The 22,852-nt window shown below is 44.4% G+C and overlaps 1 protein-coding gene across 3 annotated transcripts in view; it reads right to left on the reverse strand.

The window, feature by feature from the left end:
• The window catches only part of nalcn (sodium leak channel, non-selective), a gene marked incomplete at both ends in the record, with an annotated part of 312,014 nt that overhangs the window by 129,417 nt on the left and 159,745 nt on the right, over positions 1 to 22,852 (reverse strand). For all 3 annotated transcript variants that reach the window (XM_084160991.1, XM_084160990.1, XM_084160992.1), the window contains one exon: positions 13,193 to 13,267. In XM_084160991.1, coding sequence (XP_084017117.1) covers positions 13,193 to 13,267 — 75 coding nt within the window. The remainder of the gene's footprint in view (positions 1 to 13,192; positions 13,268 to 22,852) is intronic.

Consider the following 22,852-nt stretch of genomic DNA (forward strand, 5'->3'; position numbering starts at 1 on the left):
ATTGAGGTGTGTTCCACCTCCTCACTAATTCACATATAAGTAGCCCATTTCACTGTTGCGGACAACTTACGTTTGAGGCATTACTGAGCCAGACAAACTTCTCTCTTTAATGAAAGCCCAAGCACTTCCCCAGTGTTTCCCCAGACCAAGTATGCATACATTTGCGCATCTCCAGTCAGAACAGAACTTGCACAAACTTTTCCCTCCCTGGCACATTTTCTGGCATTGCCTTCATTGTTGTTTTCCTTAATAATATTAACTTGGGACATGTGTGCGTTCCTATCAAAGTAAGTGTCTTATTACATTATGATTATAGTTTCTGTATATCATATTGTCATTTCTACTGTAGCACACCATATGTATGTATGTATGTATGTATGTATGTATGTATGTATATATGTATGTATGTATGTATGGAGCATACTGTATTTACTGTTTTATTCACGTTTTCAAGTACTGGTGACAAACCATTCATTCTGATTCTTGCATAGACCGTAATGGACACATATGATGTGTATAAAATACTTTTTTGAAGGTTGTACTGATTATGAGGAGTTAATGCTAAGCTAATTGCCAGCTATATGTGGCATCATGTTTGTTGACATCCTACAATGCATTCTGGTTGTCACGTAAACGTCTGTCAGACCAAAGATGTTATAACAAAACGAGGTGAAGGGATGGTTCACTCGTCTTTTGAGTAAGCTTCCGGAAGTGAATGATGGAAGTGAATGATGGTAGACGACACACCCCCTTCAACATGCAAACTGCAAACAGACCCAACTAACTTGTATCCTCTTATCTTTGGTTGATGCGAAAAAACAAACATGGCAGCGCGCACAAACTACCCATTGTCAGATTACTTTTGATTTTTAGAAAGTGTTTTCGATCACTGGTGAGCTCACCCATGATGTGATCAATTGTAAATAATAATTGCTATTAGCTAATTCATATTATGTTTTCTGTCAGCCGAGAGTTAGCTAAATATGACAGCTTGTGTTAGGTCACTCTTTCCTCAATTAGTGCTAGGACTAATGTAGCCTACATTTTCCGGTTTGAATGAAAATGGTGTTATGCTGTTGCTACTTCTGTGATTGTCTGAACATTGCATCCAACAGTAAACTGCTCACATGGAGGACAGAACGTTGTAAAGACTGTGTTTGTGCAAAATGTTTTGTGAAAAAAACAGTGTGACCAGCTCAAACACTGACTGTTGTGTCAATCATAACTGGACGTTCTAAATAAATCACACCTGTTTGAGTGTACACTGCAGGGACCACTGTAGAATGATGACATCCGTGTGTTCGTACGAGTCAAAGGGTTTTAAGAATGATTACCTGCTGCATTCAATGATAACCAACTACAGCACTAGACTAAACTTCACTTGCATCATCCTTGTGGTATTGAGAGATGAACATGGTAATGCATTCACTGATTGCACATAAAGGAAGATACACTACATGGCCAAAAGTATGCTCGTCGAACATCTCATTCCAAAAGCATGGCCATTAATATGGAGTTGGTCCCCCCTTTGCTGCTACAACAGCCTCCACTCAACTGGATGTTGGAACATTGCTGCGGGGACTTGCTTCCATTCATCCACAAGAGCATTAGTGAGGTCGGGCTCTGATGTTGGGCGATTAAGCCTGGCTCGCAGTCAGCATTCCAATTCATCCCAAAGGTGTTGGATGGGGTTGAGGTCAAGACTCTGTGCAGGCCAGTCAAGTTCTTCCACACCGATCTCGACAAACCATTTCTGTATGGACCTCGCTTTGTGCATGGGGGCATTGTCATGCTGAAACAGGAAATGGCCTTCCCCAAACTGTTGCCACAAAGTTGGAAGCACATAATCGTCTAGAATGTCATTGTATTCTGTAGCTTTAAGATTTCCCTTCACTGAAACTAAGGGGCCTAGCCCGAACCATGAAAAACAGCCCCAGACCATTATTCCTCCTCCACCAAACTTTACAGTTGGCACTACGCATTCGCATTTCCACTGCTGCGTCAAGCTTTACACCACTCCAGCCGACACTTGGCATTGTGCATGGTGATCTTAGGCTTGTGTGCGCCTGCTTCAGCACTCGGCAGTCCCGTTCTGTAAACTTGTGTGGCCTACCATTTCGCGGCTGAGCCATTGTTGCTCCTAGACGTTTCCACTTCACAATAACAGCACTTACAGTTGACCAGGGCAGATCTAGCAGGGAAGACATTTTGACGACCTGACTTGTTGGAAAGGTGGCATCCTATGACGGTGCCACATTGAAAGTCACTGAGCTCTTCAGTAAGGCCATTCTACTGCCAATGTTTGTTTATGGAGATTGCATGTCTGTGTGCTCGATTTTATACACCTGTCAGCAACGGGTGTGGCTGAAAAAGCAAAATCCACTCATTTGAAGGGGTGTCCACATACTTTTGTATATATAGTGTATCATGACTCGCTTAAATCATTTGCATATCAGGACTCGCATGAATCATTTAAGTAGCATGACTCGCTTGAATCATTTAAGTATCATGACTTAACTCACTATGTTTCTCACTACAGCACATCATACAGAGATAGCTAAGGACAGGTAGGCATATTCCAAAGACAGACGTCTACATGAGTGCTTACTGAGCAATGTATCAAGGCTCTTGGATAGAAATGTCAATTTCATTTTGTTCTCAATCTACTGTTGTTCACTTGAACTCTGCACCACATAAACAAGTTATATATTTCCACACTCACACAACCAACTGCACACACATATGTCATACACACCAGCTTTTATAGATGGAATTGAAATACAATCACATTTTAATATAATTGCCATGTTTTAATGATTTTGCTGTTAACATTTCTGACAAACACACACGCAGGCACGCACGCACGCAGGCAGGCACGCATGCACACACACACGCACACACACACACACACAGAGAAACGGAATGCAAAAGCAAGATACGATGTCAACAGATTCAAAATACTTATTATTCTTCATACAGTGACTCCAATGTCAAACTGAAGTAAAGCAACAACTACACCCGTCATTTTGACAACATGACAATATGAAGTAAAATATTTTCCATAATTCCATCAATGTTTCTACCTTCTGTGGAGATCAAAAGCTGCCTGTGATTGCCTCTACTTTCCAATATATGCAGTGGCACTTTGGATCCAAAAACTGTAATACCTAGATACTGAGTTCAAAGATTTGCATGAATACACATTTTGAATAGATTATTCACCTTCAATTTGTTTTTCCATTATTTCCAATTAATTTGAGCATGGCAATTGTCTCTGGGCGCGGCAGACTGTGAAAAGGAAAGGATTAACAATGTCCCAGGGAAGATCATGCATGCATGAGCTCTGTGTGTCAAGGTTCCCCTGGAAAGTACCATTGATATATGGCTTGTCAGTTTTGACTGGCTTTTTCAGTTGTCATTTAGACAACTAAAAAAAGTTTTCAGTTATAACAAAAAAATATACACACTTAAGAAATTGTTTGTTTGATTGGTTTGATCGATCGATTGATCAATTGATTGACGTTGGTTTAAGGAAATTCCCAAAAGTCTATCAAAATATGTTCTGGTTAAAATGTGGTAACATCACAGTGGAAAATAATACAAATTACGTCAGTCAATTTCAGCTACAAAAGTATTGGGACAGTAACACATTCTTAGATATTTTGGCTCTGTACTCCAGCACATTGGACTTTAAATTATATGACTATGAGGTTAAAGTGCAGACTGTCAGCTTTAATGTGAGGGTATCTTCATCCATATCAGGTGAACTGTTTAGAAATTGCAGCACTTTTTGTAAATAGTCCCTCCATTTTAGGAGACCAAAAGTATTTGGACAAATTAACTTACAGTGGGGAAAAAAGTATTCAGTGAGCCACCAATTGTGCAAGTTCTCCCACTTAAAAAGATGAGGGAGACCTGTTATTTTCATCATAGGTACACGTCAACTATGACAGACAAATTGAGAAAAAAAATCCAGAAAATCACATTGTAGGATTTTTAATGAATTTATTTGCAAATTATGGTGGAAAATAAGTATTTGGTCACCTACAAACAAGCATGATTTCTGGCTCTCACAGACCTGTAACTTCTTCTTTAAGAGGCTCCTCTGTCCTCCACTCGTTACCTGTATTAATGGCACCTGTTTGAACTTGTTATCAGTATAAAAGACACCTGTCCACAACCTCAAACAGTCACACTCCAAACTCCACTATGGCCAAGACCAAAGAGCTGTCAAAGGACACCAGAAACAAAATTGTAGACCTGCACCAGGCTGGGAAGACTGAATCTGCAATAGGTAAGCAGCTTGGTTTGAAGAAATCAACTGTGGGAGCAATTATTAGGAAATGGAAGACATACAAGACCACTGATAATCTCCCTTAATCTGGGGCTCCACGCAAGATCTCACCCCGTGGGGTCAAAATGATCACAAGAACGGTGAGCAAAAATCCCAGAACCACACGGGGGGACCTAGTGAATGACCTGCAGAGAGCTGGGACCAAAGTAACAAAGCCTACCATCAGTAACACACTACGCCACCAGGTACTCAAATCCTGCAGTGCCAGACGTGTCCCCCTGCTTAAGCCAGTACATGTCCAGGCCCGTCTGAAGTTTGCTAGAGTGCATTTGGATGATCCAGAAGAGGATTGGGAGAATGTCATATGGTCAGATGAAACCAAAATAGAACTTTTTGGTAAAAACTCAACTCGTCGTGTTTGGAGGACAAAGAATGCTGAGTTGCATCCAAAGAACACCATACCTACTGTGAAGCATGGGGGTGGAAACATCATGCTTTGGGGCTGTTTTTCTGCAAAGGGACCAGGACGACTGATCCGTGTAAAGGAAAGAATGAATGGGGCCATGTATCGTGAGATTTTGAGTGAAAACCTCCTTCCATCAGCAAGGTCATTGAAGATGAAACGTGACTGGGTCTTTCAGCATGACAATGATCCCAAACACACCGCCTGGGCAACGAAGGAGTGGCTTCATAAGAAGCATTTCAAGGTCCTGGAGTGGCCTAGCCAGTCTCCAGATCTCAACCCCATAGAAAATCTTTGGAGGGAGTTGAAAGTTCGTGTTGCCCAGCGACAGCCCCAAAACATCACTGCTCTAGAGGATATCTGCATGGAGGAATGGGCCAAAATACCAGCAACAGTGTGTGAAAACCTTGTGAAGACTTACAGAAAATGTTTGACCTGTGTCATTGCCAACAAAGGGTATATAACAAAGTATTGAGAAACTTTTGTTATTGACCAAATACTTATTTTCCACCATAATTTGCAAATACATTCATTAAAAATCCTACAATGTGATTTTCTGGATTTTTTTTCCTCATGATGTCTGTCATAGTTGACGTGTACCTATGATGAAAATTACAGGCCTCTCTCATCTTTTTAAGTGGGAGAACTTGCACAATTGGTGGCTGACTAAATACTTTTTTTCCCCACTGTATGTGTGTATATGTTTCTAAACACTTATACATTAATGTGGATGCTACCATGATTACGGATAATCATGAATGAATCGTGAATAATGGTGAGTGTGAGAGTTACAGAAGCACAAATACAGTGTATTCAGGAAGTATTCATACCCCTTGATTTTTTCCATATTTTGTTACGTTACAGCCTTATTCTAAAATGAATTAAAAAAAAATAATTCTCATCAATCTACACATAATACCCCATAATTACGAAGCACATACAGATTTTTAGAAATTTGCAGATGTATTAAAAATAAAAACATAAATATCACATTTACATAAGTATTCAGACCCTTTACTCAGTACTTTGTACAAACACCTTTGGCAGTGATTACAGCCTAGAGTCTTTTGGTATGACGCTACAAGCTTGGCACACCTGCATTTGGGGCGTTTCTCCCATTCTTCTCTTCAGATTATCTCAAGCTCTGTCAGGTTGGATGGGGAGCGTCGCTGTACAGCTATGTACAGGTCTCTCCAGAGATGCTCGATCGGGTTCAAGTCCAGTCTCTGGCTGGGCCACTCAAGGACATTCAGAGACATGTCCCGAAGCCACTCCTGCGTTGTCTTGGCTGTGTGCTTAGGGTTGTTGCCCTGTTGGAAGGTGAACCTTTGCCCCAGTATGAGGTCCTGAGCGCTATGGAGCAGGTATTCATCAAGGATCTCTCTGCACTTTGCTCCGTTCATCTTTCCCTCAATCCTGACTAGTCTCCCAGTCCCTGCCGCTAAAAAACTTCCCCACAGCATGGGTACAGGTTTCCTCCAGATGTGATGATTGGCATTCAGGCCAAATAGTACAATCTTGGTTTCATCAGACCAGAGAATCTTGTTTCTCATGGTCTGACAGTCCTTAGGTGCCTTTTGGCCATCTCCAAATGGGCTGTCATGTGCCTTTTACTGAGGAGTGGCTTCCATCTGGCCGCTTTACCATAAAGGCCTGTTTGGTGGAGTGCTACAGAGATGGTTGTCCTTCTGGAAAGTTCTCCCATTTCCACAGAGGAACTCTAGAGCCCTGTCAGTGTGACCATTGGGTTCCTGGTCACTTCCCTGACCAAGGCCCTGATCTCACCCGATTGCTCAGTTTGGCCGGGACGCCAGCTCTAGGAAGAGTCTTGGTGCTTCCAAACTTCTTCCATTTAAGAATGATGGAGGCCACCGTGCTCTCGAGGACCTTCAATGCTGCAGACATTTGTTGGTACCCTTCCCCAGATCTGTGCCTCGACACAATCCTGTCTTGGAGCTCTACGGACAATTCCTTCGACCTCATGGCTTGGTTTTTGGTCTGACATACTCCGTCAACTGTGGTACCTTATATAGACAGGTGTGTGCCTTTCCAAATCATGTCCAATCAAGTTGTAGAAAAATCTCAAGGATGATCAATGGAAACAGGATGCACCTGAGCTCAATTTCGAGTCTCATAGCAAAGGGTCTGAATATTTACATAAATAAGGTATTTCTGTTTTTCATTTTTTATAAATTTGCAAACATTTCTAAAAACCTGTTTTCACTTTGTCATTATGGGGTATTGTGTCTAGATTGATGAGGAAAACAATGTATTTAATCCCTTTTAGAATAAGGCTGTAACGTAACAAAATGTGGAAAAAGGGAAGGGGTCTGAATACTTTCCGAATGCACTGTATATACAAAAGTATGTGGACACCCCTTCAGTCACTTTCAACGTAGCATCATCAAATCTGCCCTGCTAGAGCTGCCCAACTGTAAGTGCTGTTATTGTAAAGTGGAAATGTCTAGGAGCAACAATGGCTCAGCCGCAAAGTGGTAGGCCACACAAGCTTACAGAACGGGACAGCTGAGTGCTGAAGCACTCACTACCGAGTTCTAAACTGCCTCTGGAAGCAATGTCAGCACAATAACTGTTTGTCGGGAGCTTCATGAAATGGGTTTCCATGGCCGAGCAGCTGCACACAAGCCTAAGATCACCATGCGCAATGCCAAGCGTCGGCTGGAGTGGTGTAAAGCTCACCGTCATTGGACTCTGGAGCAGTGGAAACGCGTTCTCTGGAGTGATTAATCACACTTCACCATCTGGCAGTCCGACAGACAAATCTGGGTTTGGCGGATGCCAGGAGAACACTACCTGCCCGAATGCATAGTGCAAACTGTAAAGTTTGGTGGAGGAAGAATAATGGCTGCAGCTATTTTTCATGGTTTGGGATAGACCCCTTAGTTCCAGTGAAGGGAAATCTTAACGCTACAACATACAGTAACATTCTAGACGATTCTGTGCTTCCAACTTTGTGGTAACAGTTTGGGGAAGGCCCTTTCCTGTTTCAGCATTACAATTCCCCCGTGCACAAAGCGAGGTCCATATATAAATGGTTTGTCGAGATCGGTGTGGAACAACTTGACTGGCCGTCACAGATCCCTTACCTTAACCCCATCGAACACCTTTGGGATGAATTGGAACGCCGACTGCGAGCCAGGCATAATCGCCCAACATCAGTGCCGACCTTACTAATGCTCTTGTGGCTGAATCTAACCACATTGAAAAGTTATATTTGTCTGGTGGAGTGTGCATTTGCATCTGATAAAGGAGACACCTTATTAAAGTTCACCAACCAAGCTCTGATGAGTGGCCATGTCCCCCTGTTTGTGTGTGTTTGTCAGCATGTGTGTGTGTTTGTGTGTGTGTGTGTGTGTGTGTGTGTGTGTCACCAGCACTGCTTTTTCATGATAATTCACAATGAGTCATGATGGAAGAGAAGAGCCACACAAAGGTGAGAAATGAGAGAGAGAGAGAGAGAGAGAGAGAGAGAGAGAGAGAGAGAGAGAGAGAGAGAGAGAGAGAGAGAGAGAGAGAGAGAGAGAGAGAGAGAGAGAGAGAGAGGAGAGAGAGAAGTTCCCCTTTACAATTTTGAGGCTAGTATTCACCTTTACAATTAATAATTAAGCATTTGGAGCGCTTGGAAATAAAGTGCTATACATGTCCAATCCATTTGTCTTTGTTTTATTTGATATATGAGCCAGATTGCTTTGAGACAAAGCCTCTTTTTGAGTTTGTATAAGTTAGTAAGTTAGCCCCCATATTCTGACAATGCCAATACAGTGAGGGAAAAAAGTATTTGATCCCCTGCTGATTTTGTACGTTTGCCCACTGACAAAGAAATTATCAGTCTATAATTTTAATGGTAGGTTTATTTGAACAGTGAGAGACAGAATAACAACAAAAAAATCCAGAAAAACGCATGTCAAAAATGTTATAAATTGATTTGCATTTTAATGAGGGAAATAATTATTTGACCCCCTCTCAATCAGAAAGATTTCTGGTTCCCAGGTGTCTTTTATACAGGTAACGAGCTGAGATTAGGAGCACACTCTTAAAGGGAGTCCTCCTAATCTCAGCTTGTTACCTGTATAAAAGACACCTGTCCACAGAAGCAATCAATCAATCAGATTCCAAACTCTCCACCATGGCCAATACCAAAGAGCTCTCCAAGGATGTCAGGGACAAGATTGTAGACCTACACAAGGCTATAATGGGCTACAAGACCATCGCCAAGCAGCTTGGTGAGAAGGTGACAACAGTTGGTGCGATTATTCGCAAATGGAAGAAACACAAAATAACTGTCAATCTCCCTCGGCCTGGGGCTCCATGCAAGATCTCACCTCCTGAAGTTGCAATGATCATGAGAACGGTGAGGAATCAGCCCAGAACTACACGGGAGGATCTTGTCAATGATCTCAAGGCAGCTGGGACCATAGTCACCAAGAAAACAATTGGTAACACACTACGCCGTGAAGGACTGTAATCCTGCAGCGCCCGCAAGGTCCCTCTGCTCAAGAAAGCACATATACAGGCCCGTCTGAACTTTGCCAAAGAACTTCTGAATGATTCAGAGGAGAACTGGGTGAAAGTGTTGTGGTCAGATGAGACCAAAATCGAGCTCTTTGGCATCAACTCAACTTGCCGTGTTTGGAGGAGGAGGAATGCTGCCTATAACCCCAAGAACACTATCCCCACCATTAAACATGGAGGTGGAAACATTATGCTTTGGGGGTGTTTTTCTGCTAAGTGGACAAGGACAACTTCACCGCATCAAAGGGACGATGGACGGGGCCATGTACCGTCAAATCTTGAGTGAGAACCTCCTTCCCTCAGCCAGGGCATTGAAAATGGGTCGTGGATGGGTATTCCAGCATGACAATGACCCAAAACACACGGCCAAGGCAACAAAGAAGTGGCTCAAGAAGAAGCACATTAAGGTCCTGGAGTGGCCTAGCCAGTCTCCAGACCTTAATCCCATAGAAAATCGGTGGAGGGAGCTGAAGGTTTGAGTTGCCAAACGTCAGCCTCGAAACCTTAATGACTTGGAGAAGATCTGCAAAGAGGAGTGGGACAAAATCCCTCATGAGATGTGTGCAAACCTGGTGGCCAACTACAAGAAACATCTGACCTCTGTGATTGCCAACAAGGGTTTTGCCACCAAGTACTAAGTCATGTTTTGCAGAGGGGTCAAATACTTATTTCCCTCATTAAAATGAAAATCAATTTATAACATTTTTGACATGCGTTTTTCTGGATTTTTTTGTTGTTATTCTGTCTCTCACTGTTCAAATAAACCTACCATTAAAATTATAGACTGATTATGTCTTTGTCAGTGGGCAAACGTACAAAATCAGCAGGGGATCAAATACTTTTTTCCCTCACTGTATATCTGAGGCTATTCCATCTCAGTATATTCCACCATAGATGTTATAAGGCACTGTGGAACCCTGGTATGGTGGTAATTATCATGCAACAACAATCAAAGTAATGAAACAATGACGATGTGATGTACCATGTGACATATTGATATTTCAGCTAGCAGGGAACTCCCCTCAATTCTGAGAATGTCAATTATGTAATGTGACGAAGTGGTAAGTGAAGTGAGCTCAAGCTGAAAGGTGCATACACAGCATTAGCGTATGTTCACGCTCCACTACATTCCTAGTGGTGATGTCATGTGATACTGAACACAGGAGACACACAGGAAATCACATTTGCAAATGTTAAAAACAAAATATAATAATAATCTTGTCTGTTGCTCTTCTCTTTTGGCCCGTGTCCAGCAGGTCTGGTTATGTACAGTGCTGTGGTCAGTCCAGATTAATGGAACATGTGTCTGGGTCAACACTCAACACTCAATTGAACCAACGCTAATGTTGACCAACAGTGGTTACTGGAGCTTAATCCACACTGGGGCCATTCCAAAGTTCATAAAGTCAAAGATGCAAAAGGTTAGTGTGGCATGTAAACTTGTTTTTCAACCACTCCACAAATGTCTTGTTAACAAACTATAGTTTTGGCAAGTCGGTTAAGACATCTACTTTGTGCATGACACAAGTAATTGTTCATTTATAATTCACTGTATCACAATTCCAGTGGGTCAGAAGTTTACATACACTAAGTTGACGGTGCCTTTAAACAGCTTGGAAAATTCCAGAAAATGAGGTCATGGCTTTAGAAGCTTCTGATAGGCTAATTGACATAATTTGAGTCCATTGGAGGTGTACCTGTGGATGTATTTCAAGGCCTACCTTCAAACTCAGTGACTCTTTGCTTGACATCATGAGAAAATCAAAAGAAATCAGACAAGGCCTGACGTCTGTAGCCATGAAGTGCTTTGAAAGGCTGGTCATGGCTCACATCAACACCATTATCCCAGAAACCCTAGACCCACAGAGGGTAGTGTGTACAGCCCAGTACATCACTGGGGCCAAGCTTCCTGCCATCCAGCATCTCTATACCAGGCAGTGTCAGAGGAAGGCCCTCAAAATTGTCAAAGACTCCAACCACCCTAGTCATAGACCTTTCTCTCTGCTACCGCACGGCAAGCGGTACCGGAGCGCCAAGTCTAGGTCCAAAAGGCTTCTCAACAGCTTCTACCCCCAAGCCATAAGACTCCTGAACAGCTAATCATGGCTACCTGGACTACTTGCACTGCCCCCCCGCCACCACCATGTTTCACTGTGGGGATGGTGTTCTCGGGGTGATGAGAGGTGTTGGGTTTGCGCCAGACATAGCATTTTCCTTGATGGCCGAAAACCTGAATTTGAGTCTCATCTGACCAGAGTACATTCTTCCATATGTTTGGGGAATCTCCCACATGCCTTTTGGCGAACACCAAACGTGTTTGCTTGTTTTTTTTCTTAAAGCAATGGCTTTTTTCTGGCAACTCTTCCGTAAAGCCTAGCTCTGTGGAGAGTATGGCTTCAAGTGGTCCTATGGAAAGATATTCCAATCTCCGATGTGGACCTTTGCAGCTCCTTCAGGGTTATCTTTGGTATATTTGTTGCCTCTCTGATTAATGCCCTCCTTGCCTGATCCCTGAGTTTTGTTGGGTGGCCCTCTCTTGGCATGTTTGTTGTGGTGCCATATTCTTTCCATTTTTTTAATAATGGATTTAATGGTGCTCAGTGGGATGTTCAAAGTTTCATATATTTTTTTATAACACAACCCTGATCTGTACTTCTCCACAACTTTGTCCCTGACCTATTTGGAGAGCTCCTTGGTCTTCATGGTGCTGCTTGCTTGGTGGTGCCCCTTGTTTAGTGGTGTTGCAGACTCTGGGGCCTTTCAGAACAGGTGTATATATACTGAGATCATGTGACAGATCATGTGACACGTAGATTGCACACAGGTGGACTTTATTTAAGTAATTATGTGACTTCTGAAGGTAATTGGTTGCACCAGATCAAGTAATTGTTTTAATTTCACTTCACCAATTTGGACTATTTTGTTGATCTCCATTACATTAAATAAAAATAAAAATCAATTTAAATTGCAGGTTGTAATGCAACAAAATAGGAAACATGCCAAGGGGGATGAAAACTTTTGCAAGGCACTGTACCTTAATAGAAAGTTACTCAAGTTAAAGTGAAAGTCACCCAGTAAAACGGTACTTGAGTAAAGGTCTAAAAGTAATCAGTTCTAAATATACTTAAGTATGAAAATTAAGTGTAATTGCTCAAATATACTTAAGTATCAAATGTAAAAGTAAAAGTATAAATCATTTCAAATGCCTTACATTAAGCAAAGCAGAAGGCACCATTTTCTTGTTAAAAAAAAAATACGGACAACCAGGGGCACACTCCAACACTCAGACTTCATTTACAAAATATGCATTTGTGTTTAGTGAGTCCGCCAGATCAGATGCAGCAGGGATGACCACATGTTCTCTTGATATGTCCGTGAATTTGACAATTTTCCTGTCCTGCTAAGCGTTCAAAATGTAACGAGTACTTTTGGGTGTCAGGTAAAATGTATTGAGTAAAAGGTACATTATTTTCTTTAGGAATGTAGTGTAGTAAAAGTAAAAGTTGACAAAAATATAAATAGTAAAGTACAGATACTCCAAAAAAACGATTTAAGTAGTACTTTACACCACTGCCGGATGGATACTAAGGATTCAAGGATCAAGGCTTGAGCACTATTGATTCACAATATTGGGAATGTGCAGGTGTCAATACTAAATTAATTGGAAAAACTCTGTATGGATTCTGTCTGGGAACTGTATAGATTCAGCTTGACTAGAATCTAGTATCACTTCTTCTTAGGCATGAAAATACTTGATACACATTGGGGTGAACTATTATTGTAATACCAGATTGGATAAAAGTTAATGACACTGCCCATATTTCAAGTAGAATCAATTGAAGGCTGCTCTGGGAAAAGTCTGAACAACAGGTCAATAAACTAAAAGGAAAACCATAACTTACTTGTTTGAGTTTCTTCAAGTCTTCATCCAACTCCAGATTATCAAGGATGACAGCCACAAAAAGACTGAGCAGAATCTGCAACACAACCACAAGAGACTTATGAGAATACTTATTTTAAAATGATCTCAAATGTTCCTAGATGCTGAGTGGCATGTCATCGCTAGATGCCTTTTCCTGAAAATTCCTCAAAATATAATCTGTGTTACGAGCTGTGTCTGAGTCACCCCCGGAGCGGTCCGTGGTTTGTTTTCTCATATCTTCCATTATCACAGGCCCAATGTTCAAATGTCAACTCTCAAGTCCTTCAACTCTGATTAGCAGTCAAAAGCAGAGTGTCACAATCAACCACATCTGGGTTCAAATAGTATTTTGTTTTCATTTAGCATACTTTAGCATACACTTAACCCTAATTGCTCCAGTAAGTTGCTCTGGATAAGAGTGTTTACTAAATAACAATAATTTTACCTACTTAAAATGTATGTTTTGTTTCATTCTGTTGAGCCATTTTCTTTGGCCAAATTAAGTTCCAACTGTAATGTTGTGTTTGCCGCAATATAATATCCTGCTCGTATTTTTCCTATAGAAATTGGCTTGACTACTTTTGATATTACCCTAATAAAGTCTAAAAACTTTTGTGAAGGTGTGGTGTAGTGTGGCTATTAGGCTATTATACTGCAGGCCTGTGATATGAAGGCAGTGCACACCGGTGCTCTGACTGACTCCAGCTGTTGAACTTCATGTGAGGAAGAATGTTTTAGGCATACCAGAGTTACTCCTATAATCTAACAATATAATGCTTATCTTTATAAAAAATATTCAGATAAAAAATGTGCCTCCTTTTGTACACCCATATATGTATAGCAGACACATTAGCCTATAGGATAATGAAATGCATGTCGGTCTCGTAGCATGCCGCTGGCATATCTCTATCTCTTTGGGGCTAGGCCTAAACTTCTCTTCCTTTATTTATGTATTTATATATATATATATATATATATATATATATATATATATATATATATATATATATATATATATATTTATTTATTTATTTATTTTGTCTTTTTTGTTGTTGTTGTTGTTGTTACCGGTGTGAGTGAAGCTTTTTGAAGTTTGTTTTGTTTTATTATGTATGTCCTGTCCTCTATTGCATGCACTTTGTTTGGTTGTTTGAACCAGGATCACAGGATTTTTTTTATTTTTTATTATTGGAAATTGAATTTGAAGGTGTTTGGATTTGAATCTCTATTTCTCCCTGGCCACCTAACCACCATTTTAACATCACCTGCATGGATCTACTGCATCACAAGAAAATCAGCTTGCTTTGCCATGGAAACCACCAATAACATTCCATATTTGCAACATTCTAGAAACAAATTCAGGATTCTCCTCATAAACAACCAAACGTTCTGAGAAGAAGCATTGTTTTGAGACACCTTAAAGAACTTTGGATATCTATAATGTCATGTCACTATGACTTTGGCTACGAGTCAGAGTCCGACTCTCAGTCTAGTAAGGAGGAGCCTGACTCTGTTTTAGATTGTGACTATGGCCATGTGTCTGGCTGTGACTCTGACGACCAATCTGAAGAGTCCAGAGAGGTGGGTCTCACACTCTTCATAGAGCCCACACCCTCCCAGCCATCCTCTCCTGGTCTCTCTGGCCAATGCCAGTGCTGTGCACTGACCAGGAACGAGACCGTGACCCAGGCTGAGGTGGAACAAGCTGAGGTGGAACAGGCAGTGACCACGCTCCTGGAGGTCATTGAGGCCATGGTGGGCGAGCACCATGAAAAGTCCCAGAGCTCCAGCCTTGAGATCCCTAGAGGGCCTGACTGTGCCCTTGCCCCTGTGGTGGTGTCACCATGGATCACCTGGTTCAGGAGCATGGATTCAGCCACAGTAGGGACTGAACCAGTCAGCTCCCAGCCAGAGAACTCACCCTCCAAGAGAGGGGGATCAGAGGAGGACACCTCTATGATGCCAAGCATCTCCAGAAAGAGAGCCACTGAATCGGACACTTCTGGTTGCCCAGGAGGCTTTCAGCCAGAGGGCCTGCTCTCCAAGAGGAAGAGAAGGTCAGAGGACACTGACAGTTTCCTTGTCCCTATGATGCCACCATGGGTTCCCTGTATGAGGACGAGGGAGCTCAACCCTTCTAGTTGCATATCCTGGATGAAACTGAAGAGGTATTCTATCTCAATCTAGTATTTCCTATTTGTGCTTTTATTTATTTTTTACTATGTAGGCTACAGTGTCCTTGGTTTAAAATTAAATGTATTGTTACTTGTATTATTATCAGGTCAGATGACAGCAGAGACAGTGTGACAAGTGTTACCCGGAAGAGAACACGGGAATCAGCCTCCTTGTCCAAGAAGTTCTGAATCTCAGGGAACCAATCGGAGGGTCTGATGAAGATAGGGATTAAATTCAACTTCCATCAACCAATCTCCCCAAACCTTTCAGGTAGTCATGGTGGGCGAGCACCATTTCATTGCATATGGTTGCATTTCCTAAATGTATTAACATTATAATGTTTTGTCATTATCATCATATTGACTTAATAAAAATGTAGTACACCTGCAATCTCTCAGTGTGTCTCATAGCCTTTGGCTATTATTACTTGTGATTGGATTTGAAAATGTAGCTCAATAAAAATTAATCTGATTCACACACTAAGTTAATATTGTTTAAAATCTTCAAATTCAAATGAAAAATGGATATACTTCTAAATAAATGTGAATACACATATTGCAAAAACAAATATGCAACAGAGACTCCTTTGTCAGATCAATGTTTCATTATTTACAAAGCTTTTTTTAAATTTTTTATATATTCAAACAATCTCTCAACATACTATATTACACTATGAGATTGTGAGTGTCACGGATTCAGCCGAGGCTGCCCCTCCTCCTTGCTCGGGCAGGCTTCGGCGTTCGTCGTCACCGGAGTACTAGCTGCCACCGATCTATGTTTCTGTGTTCCACTTGTTTTGTCTTTATTGTACAAACCTTTTTCCCATTATGTTCATGATTTGTTCCCTATTTAACCCTCTGGCTCCCACTGTGTTGTGTGCGTGTTTGTTCGATGTTTGGTGTCATCGACTGGTGAGCGGTATTTGTCCTCCCTGCGTGGAGATTATGTTCACAAGTAAAGTACGCTGTCTACTAGCTCTGTGTCCTGCACCTGACTCCGTCCTACCGCTACACACTGACGCCTGACAGAAATATGCACCTCAAATGGAGTCAGCAGGTACATTAATTCCTTCCGGATCAGTGGAGGAACGCGTCCAGCAGCAAGCGACCATGTTACAGACTCTCGGCACAGCCATGGATTGCGTGTTGAACACTATGGAGAGATGGGAGAGAGGGTTTTTTCCTACACCTCCTTCAACTACACTGCAACCCACACCACTGTCCAGCCCTTCGTCACCTGGGTCCAGTGGGATTCGGCTCTCGCTCCCGAGGGCATATGATGGTACAGCTGCCGGGTGCCAGGGTTTTCTGCTCCAGGTAGAGCTCTACCTGGCGGCCATCCACCTGGCTCCCTCGGGATACGAGAGCGTGTCCGCCCTCATCTCATGTCTGTCGGGGAGAGCGTTCGAGTGGGCCAACGCCGAGTGTGGAGGAATAGATGCGGCGTCGGTGCGCTATGAAGATTTCACCCACCGCTTCCGGGCGGTATTTGATCATCCACCGGAGGGGAGAGCGGCGGGGGAACGTCTGTTCCACCTCAGACAGGGGAAGAGGAGCACTCAGGACTTTGCACTGGACTTCAGTACCCTGGCAGCCAGCGTGGGATGGAATGAGAGGGCCCTGATTGACCACTACCGATGCAGCCTACAGGAGGACGTTCGTCGGGAGCTGGCCTGCAGGGACACCACCCTTAACCTGGACCAGCTGGTGGATTTGTCGATAAGGCTGGATAACATGTTGGCCACCCGCGGACGTCCGGATCGGGGTCCGTCCATTCCATCCCCCAGCACCTCCGACCCTACACCGATGGAGCTCGGAGGTGCTGCTCTCAGGGAGACCGGAAGGGGGGCCGTTTCCTGCACCAACTGTGGCCGCAGAGGACACACTGCTGGTCGGTGCTGCGGAGGGTCCTCAGGGAGTCGAGGCAGCAGGCAGAGAGTAGGCACCCGACTCACCCAGAGCTCCCTGTTGCGTGCATGTGTATTGACATATAATTTCCTGAGTTTTCCCTGCATTCCCAGCATAAGGCACTCGTAGATTCAGGCGCAGCTGGGAACTTTATTGATCATATATTTGCCCGTAGATTAGGGATTCCTATTGTTCCTGTGGATGTGCCCTTCCCTGTACATGCCTTAGATAGTCACCCTTTAGGATCAGGCCTGATTAGGGAGGTCACAGCTCCACTCTGGATGAAAACGCAGGAGGGTCATGAGGAGAGAATTAGTCTCTTTCTGATCGATTCTCCTGCGTTGCCAGTTGTGTTGGGGCCTCCCTGGTTAAGCTCTCATGACCCCACGATTTCATGGCAACAGAGGGCTCTCAAGGGATGGTCATGTCAGTGCTCGGGGAGGTGTGTAGGTGTTTCCATAGGTGCAACTACAGTGGAAAGTCCAAACCAGGTCTCCACTATGCACATTCCCCCCGAATATGCCGATTTGGCTCTCGCCTTCTGTAAAAAGAAGGTGACTCAATTACCACCCCATCGACAGGGGGATTGTGCAATGAATCTCCAGGTAGGCGCTGCACTTCCCCAGAGTCACGTGTATCCTCTGTCACAGGAGGAGATGGCTGCTATGGAAACATATGTCTCAGAATCTCTGGGACAGGGATACATTCGGCCTTCCACTTCACCTGCCTCCTCAAGTTAATTTTTTGTGAAGAAGAAGGATGGAGGTTTACGCCCGTGCATTGACTACCGTGGTCTCAATCAGATCACTGTTAAGTACAGTTATCCACTACCTCTCATTGCTAGTGTGACGGAGTCATTGCACGGGGCGTGCTTCTTCACCAAATTGGATCTCAGGAGCGTGTGAGTGGAAGACGGCATTTAGACACCTACCCAGAGGGAAATACCCGTTCCACAACAGCCGTGGTCCCCCCTATCGGTGGATTTCGTTACGGACATTCCCCCGACACAAGGGAACACCACGATCCTGGTCATTGTGGATCGGTTTTCTAAGTCCTGCCGTCTTATTCCTTTTCCCGGTCTCCCTACAGCCCTACAGACTGCGGAGGCCCTATTTACACACGTCTTCCTGCACTACGGGGTACCTGAGGATATAGTGTCTGATCGGGGTTCCCAGTTAACTTCAAGGGTCTGGAGGGCGTTCATGGAACGTCTGGGGGTCTCGGTCAGCCTTACCTCAGGGTTTCACCCCGAGAGTAATGGGCAGGTGGAAAGAGTAAACCAGGATCAAATCAAATCAAATTGTATTGGCCACATGCGCCGAATTCAACAGCTGCAGACATTACAGTGAAATGCTTACTTACAGCCCATAACCAACAATGCATTTATTTTTTTTATAAAAAAGTAAAATAAAACAAAAACCAAAAAGTGTTTAGAAAAAAAGAGCAGAAGTAAAATAAAATAACAGTAGGGAGGCTATATATACAGGGGGGTACCGGTGCAGAGTCAATGTGCGGGGGCACCGGCTAGTTGAGGTAGTTGAAGTAATATGTGCATGTGGGTAGAGTTAAAGTGACTATGCATAAATAATGCAGCAGTGTAAAAAGATGGGGTGGGGGTTGGGGGTGGGGGTGGGGGTGGGGGGCAGTGCAAATAGTCGGGGTAGCCATGATTAGCTATTCAGGAGTCTTATGGCTTGGGGGTAGAAGCTGTTGAGAAGTCTTTTGGACCTAGACTTGGCACTCCGGTACTGCTTGCCATGTGGTAGCAGAGAGAACAGTCTATGACTAGGGTGGCTGGAGTCTTTGACAATTTTGAGGGCCTTCCTCTGACACCGCCTGGTATAGAGATGCTGGATGGCAGGAAGCTTGGCCCCAGTGATGTACTGGGCCGTACGCACTACCCTCTGTAGTGACTTGCGGTCGGAGGCCGAGCAGTTGCCATACCAGGCGGTGATGCAACCAGTCAGGATGCTCTCGATGGTGCAGCTGTAGAATTTTTTGAGGATCTGAAAACCCATGCAAACTATTTTCAGTCTCCTTAGGGGGAATAGGCTTTGTCGTGCCCTCTTCACAACTGTCTTGGTGTGTTTGGACCATGATAGTTTGTTGGTGATGTGGACACCAAGGAACTTGAAGCTCTCAACCTATTCCACTACAGCCCCGTCGATGAGAATGGGGGCGTGCTCGGTCCTCTTCTTTTTCCTGTAGTCCACAATCATCTTCTTTGTCTTGGTCACGTTGACGGAGAGGTTGTTATCCTGGCACCACACGGCCAGGTCTCTGACCTCCTCCCTATAGGCTGTCTCATCGTTGTCGGTGATCAGGCCTACCACTGTTGTGTCGTCGGCAAACTTAATGATGGTGTTGGAGTCGTGCCTGGCCATTCAGTCATGGGTGAACAGGGAGTACAGGAGGGGACTGAGCACACACCCCTGAGGGGCCTCTGTGTTGAGGATCAGTGTGGCAGATGTGTTGTTACCTACCCTTACCACCTGGGGGCGGCCCGTCAGGAGGTCCAGGATCCAGTTGCAGAGGGAGGGGTTTAGTCCCAGGATCCTTAGCTTAGTGATGAGCTTTGAGGGCACTATGGTGTTGAATGCTGAGCTGTAGTCAATGAATAGCATTCTCACGTAGGTGTTCCTTTTGTCCAGGTGGGAAAGGACAGTGTGGAGTGCAATAGAGATTGCATCATCTGTGGATCTGTTGGGGCGGTATGCAAATTGGAGTGGGTCTAGGGTTTCTGGGATAATGGTGTTGATGTGAGCCATGACCAGCCTTTCAAAGCACTTCATGGCTACAGACGTCAGTGCTACGGGTTGGTAGTCATTTAGGCAGGTTATATTAGTGTTCTTGGGCATGAGGACTATGGTGGTCTGCTTGAAACATGTTGGTATTACAGACTCAGTCAGGGACATGTTGAAAATGTCAGTGAAGACACTTGCCAGTTGGTCAGCACATGCTCGGAGTACACGTCCTGGTAATCAGTCTGGCCCTGCGGCCTTGTGAATGTTGACCTGCTTAAAAGTATTACTCACATTGGCTACGGAGAGCGTGATCACATAGTCATCCGGAACAGCTGGTGCTCTCATGCATGCTTCAGTGTTGCTTGCCTCGAAGCGAGCATAGAAGTGGTTTAGCTCGTCTGGAAGTCTTGTGTCACTGGGCAGCTCGCGGCTGTGCTTCCCTTTGCAGTCTGTAATAGTTTTCAAGCCCTGCCACATCCAACGACCGTCAGAGCCGGTGTAGTACGATTCAATCTTAGTCCTGTATTGACTCTTTGCCTGTTTGATGGTTCGTCGGAGGGCATAGCGGGATTTCTTATAAGCGTCCGGGTTAGAGTCCCGCTCCTTGAAAGCGGCAGCTCTACCCTTTAGTTCAGTGCGGATGTTGCCTGTAATCCATGGCTTCTGGTTGGGGTATGTACGTACGGTCACTGTGGGGACGACATCATCAATGCACTTATTGATGAAGCCAGTGACTGATGTGGTGGACTCCTCAATGCTATCTGAAGAATCCCGGAATATGTTCCAGTCTGTGCTAGCAAAACAGTCCTGTAGCTTAGCATCTGCGTCATCTGACCACTTTTTTATTAACCGAGTCACTGGTGCTTCCTGCTTTAGTTTTTGCTTATAAGCAGGAATCAGGAGGATAGAGTCATGGTCATATTTGCCAAATGGAGGGCGAGGGAGAGCTTTGTATGCATCTCTGTGTGTGGAGTAAAGGTGGTCTAGAGTTTTTTTTTTTTTTTTTTTTCCTCTGGTTGCACATTTAACATGCTGGTAGAAATTAGGTAGAACAAATTTAAGTTTCCCTGCATTAAAGTCCCCGGCCACTAGGAGCGCTGCCTCTGGATGAGCGTTTTCCTGTTCACTTATGGCCTTATACAGCTCATTCAGTGCAATCTTAATGCCAGCATTGGTTTGTGGTGGTAAATAGACAGCTATGAAAAATATAGATGAAAACTCTCTTGGTAAATAGTGTGGTCTACAGCTTATCATAAAATACTCTAACTCAGGCGAGCAAAACCTCAATACTTCCTTAGTATTTGATTTTGTGCACCAGCTGTTGTTTACAAATATACACAGACCGCCATCCCTTGTCTTACCGGAGTCAGTCGTTCCATCCTGCCGATGTAGCGTATAGCCCGCTAGCTGTATGTTGTCCATGTCGTTGTTGAGCCACGACTCGGTGAAACATAAGATATTACGGTTTTTAATGTCCCGTTGGTAGGATAACCGTAATCTTAGGTCATCCAATTTATTCTCAAATGATTGAACATTGGCTAATAGGATTGATGGAAGAGGCAGTTTACTCACTCGCCATCGGATCCTTACAAGGCACCCCGACCTACGTCCACGATATCTCTGTCTCTTTCTCATGCGAATGACAGGGATTTGGGCCTTGTCGGGTGTCTGTAGGATATCCTTCGCGTCCGACTTGTTGAAGAAAAATGATTTGTCCAATACAAGGTGAGTAATCACTGTCCTGATATCCAGAAGCTATTTTTGGTTATAACGATGGCAGAAACATTATGTACAGAATAAATTAAAAATAACACGGAAAAACATACATAATAGTACAATTGGTTAGAGGGCTGTAAAACGGCAGCCATCTTCTCCAGCGTCATTCTACAGGTTTCTGCGGTCCTATTTCCAGGACCGGCCGGGGGAGTGGTCGGTTTTCATCCCCTGGGCAGATATGGCCCAAAACTCCCTCCGCCACTCCTCCACTAACCTTACTCCATTTCAGTGTGTATTAAGTTATCATCCGGTCCTGGCACCTTGGCATCAGAGCCAGATTGAGGCACCTGCGATGAATGGTTTCGGCGCTCGGAGGAGACCTGGAACGCTGCCCATGTACGCCTACAACGGGCCATCAGGCGACAGAAGGCGAGCGCCGACCGCCACCACAGTGAGGCCCCCGTGTATGCACCGGGGGACCGGGACTGGCTCTCGACCCGAAACCTGCCCCTTCGCCTGCCCTGCCGGAAGCTGGGTTGGCGGTTTGTGGGGCCATTTAAAGTCCTGAAGAGATTGAATGAGGTTTGTTATAGGTTACAGCTTCCTCCTGATTACCGTATTAACCCCTCGTTCCATGTGTCTCTCCTCAGGCCGGTGGTAGCTGGTCCACTCCAGGAGTCTGAGGTACGGGAGGTTCCTCCGCCCCCACTGGACATCGAGGGGGCACCAGCATAGTCGGTCCGTTCCATCCTGGATTCGAGGCGTCGGGTAGGGGGCCTGCAGCATCTCGTGAAGTGGGAGGGGTACGGTCCGGAGGAACGGTGCTGGGTCCCTAGGAGGGATTGAGGGATTTCCATGTTGAGGGATTTCCACCGTCGTCATCCGACTCGCCCTGCTCTGCGTCCTCCGGGCCGTCCCCGAGGCCGGTGTTGGCGCACGGCTGGGGGGGGGGGGGGGGGGTACTGTCACAGATTCAGCCGAGGCTGCCCCTCCTCCTTGCTCGGGCAGGCTTCGGCGTTCGTCGTCACCGGAGTACTAGCTGCCACCGATCTATGTTTCTGTGTTCCACTTGTTTTGTCTTCATTGTACACACCTGGT

This window comes from Coregonus lavaretus (genome assembly GCF_964263955.1).
Source record: "Coregonus lavaretus genome assembly, chromosome: 5".
NCBI classification, from domain to species: Eukaryota; Metazoa; Chordata; class Actinopteri; order Salmoniformes; family Salmonidae; genus Coregonus; species Coregonus lavaretus.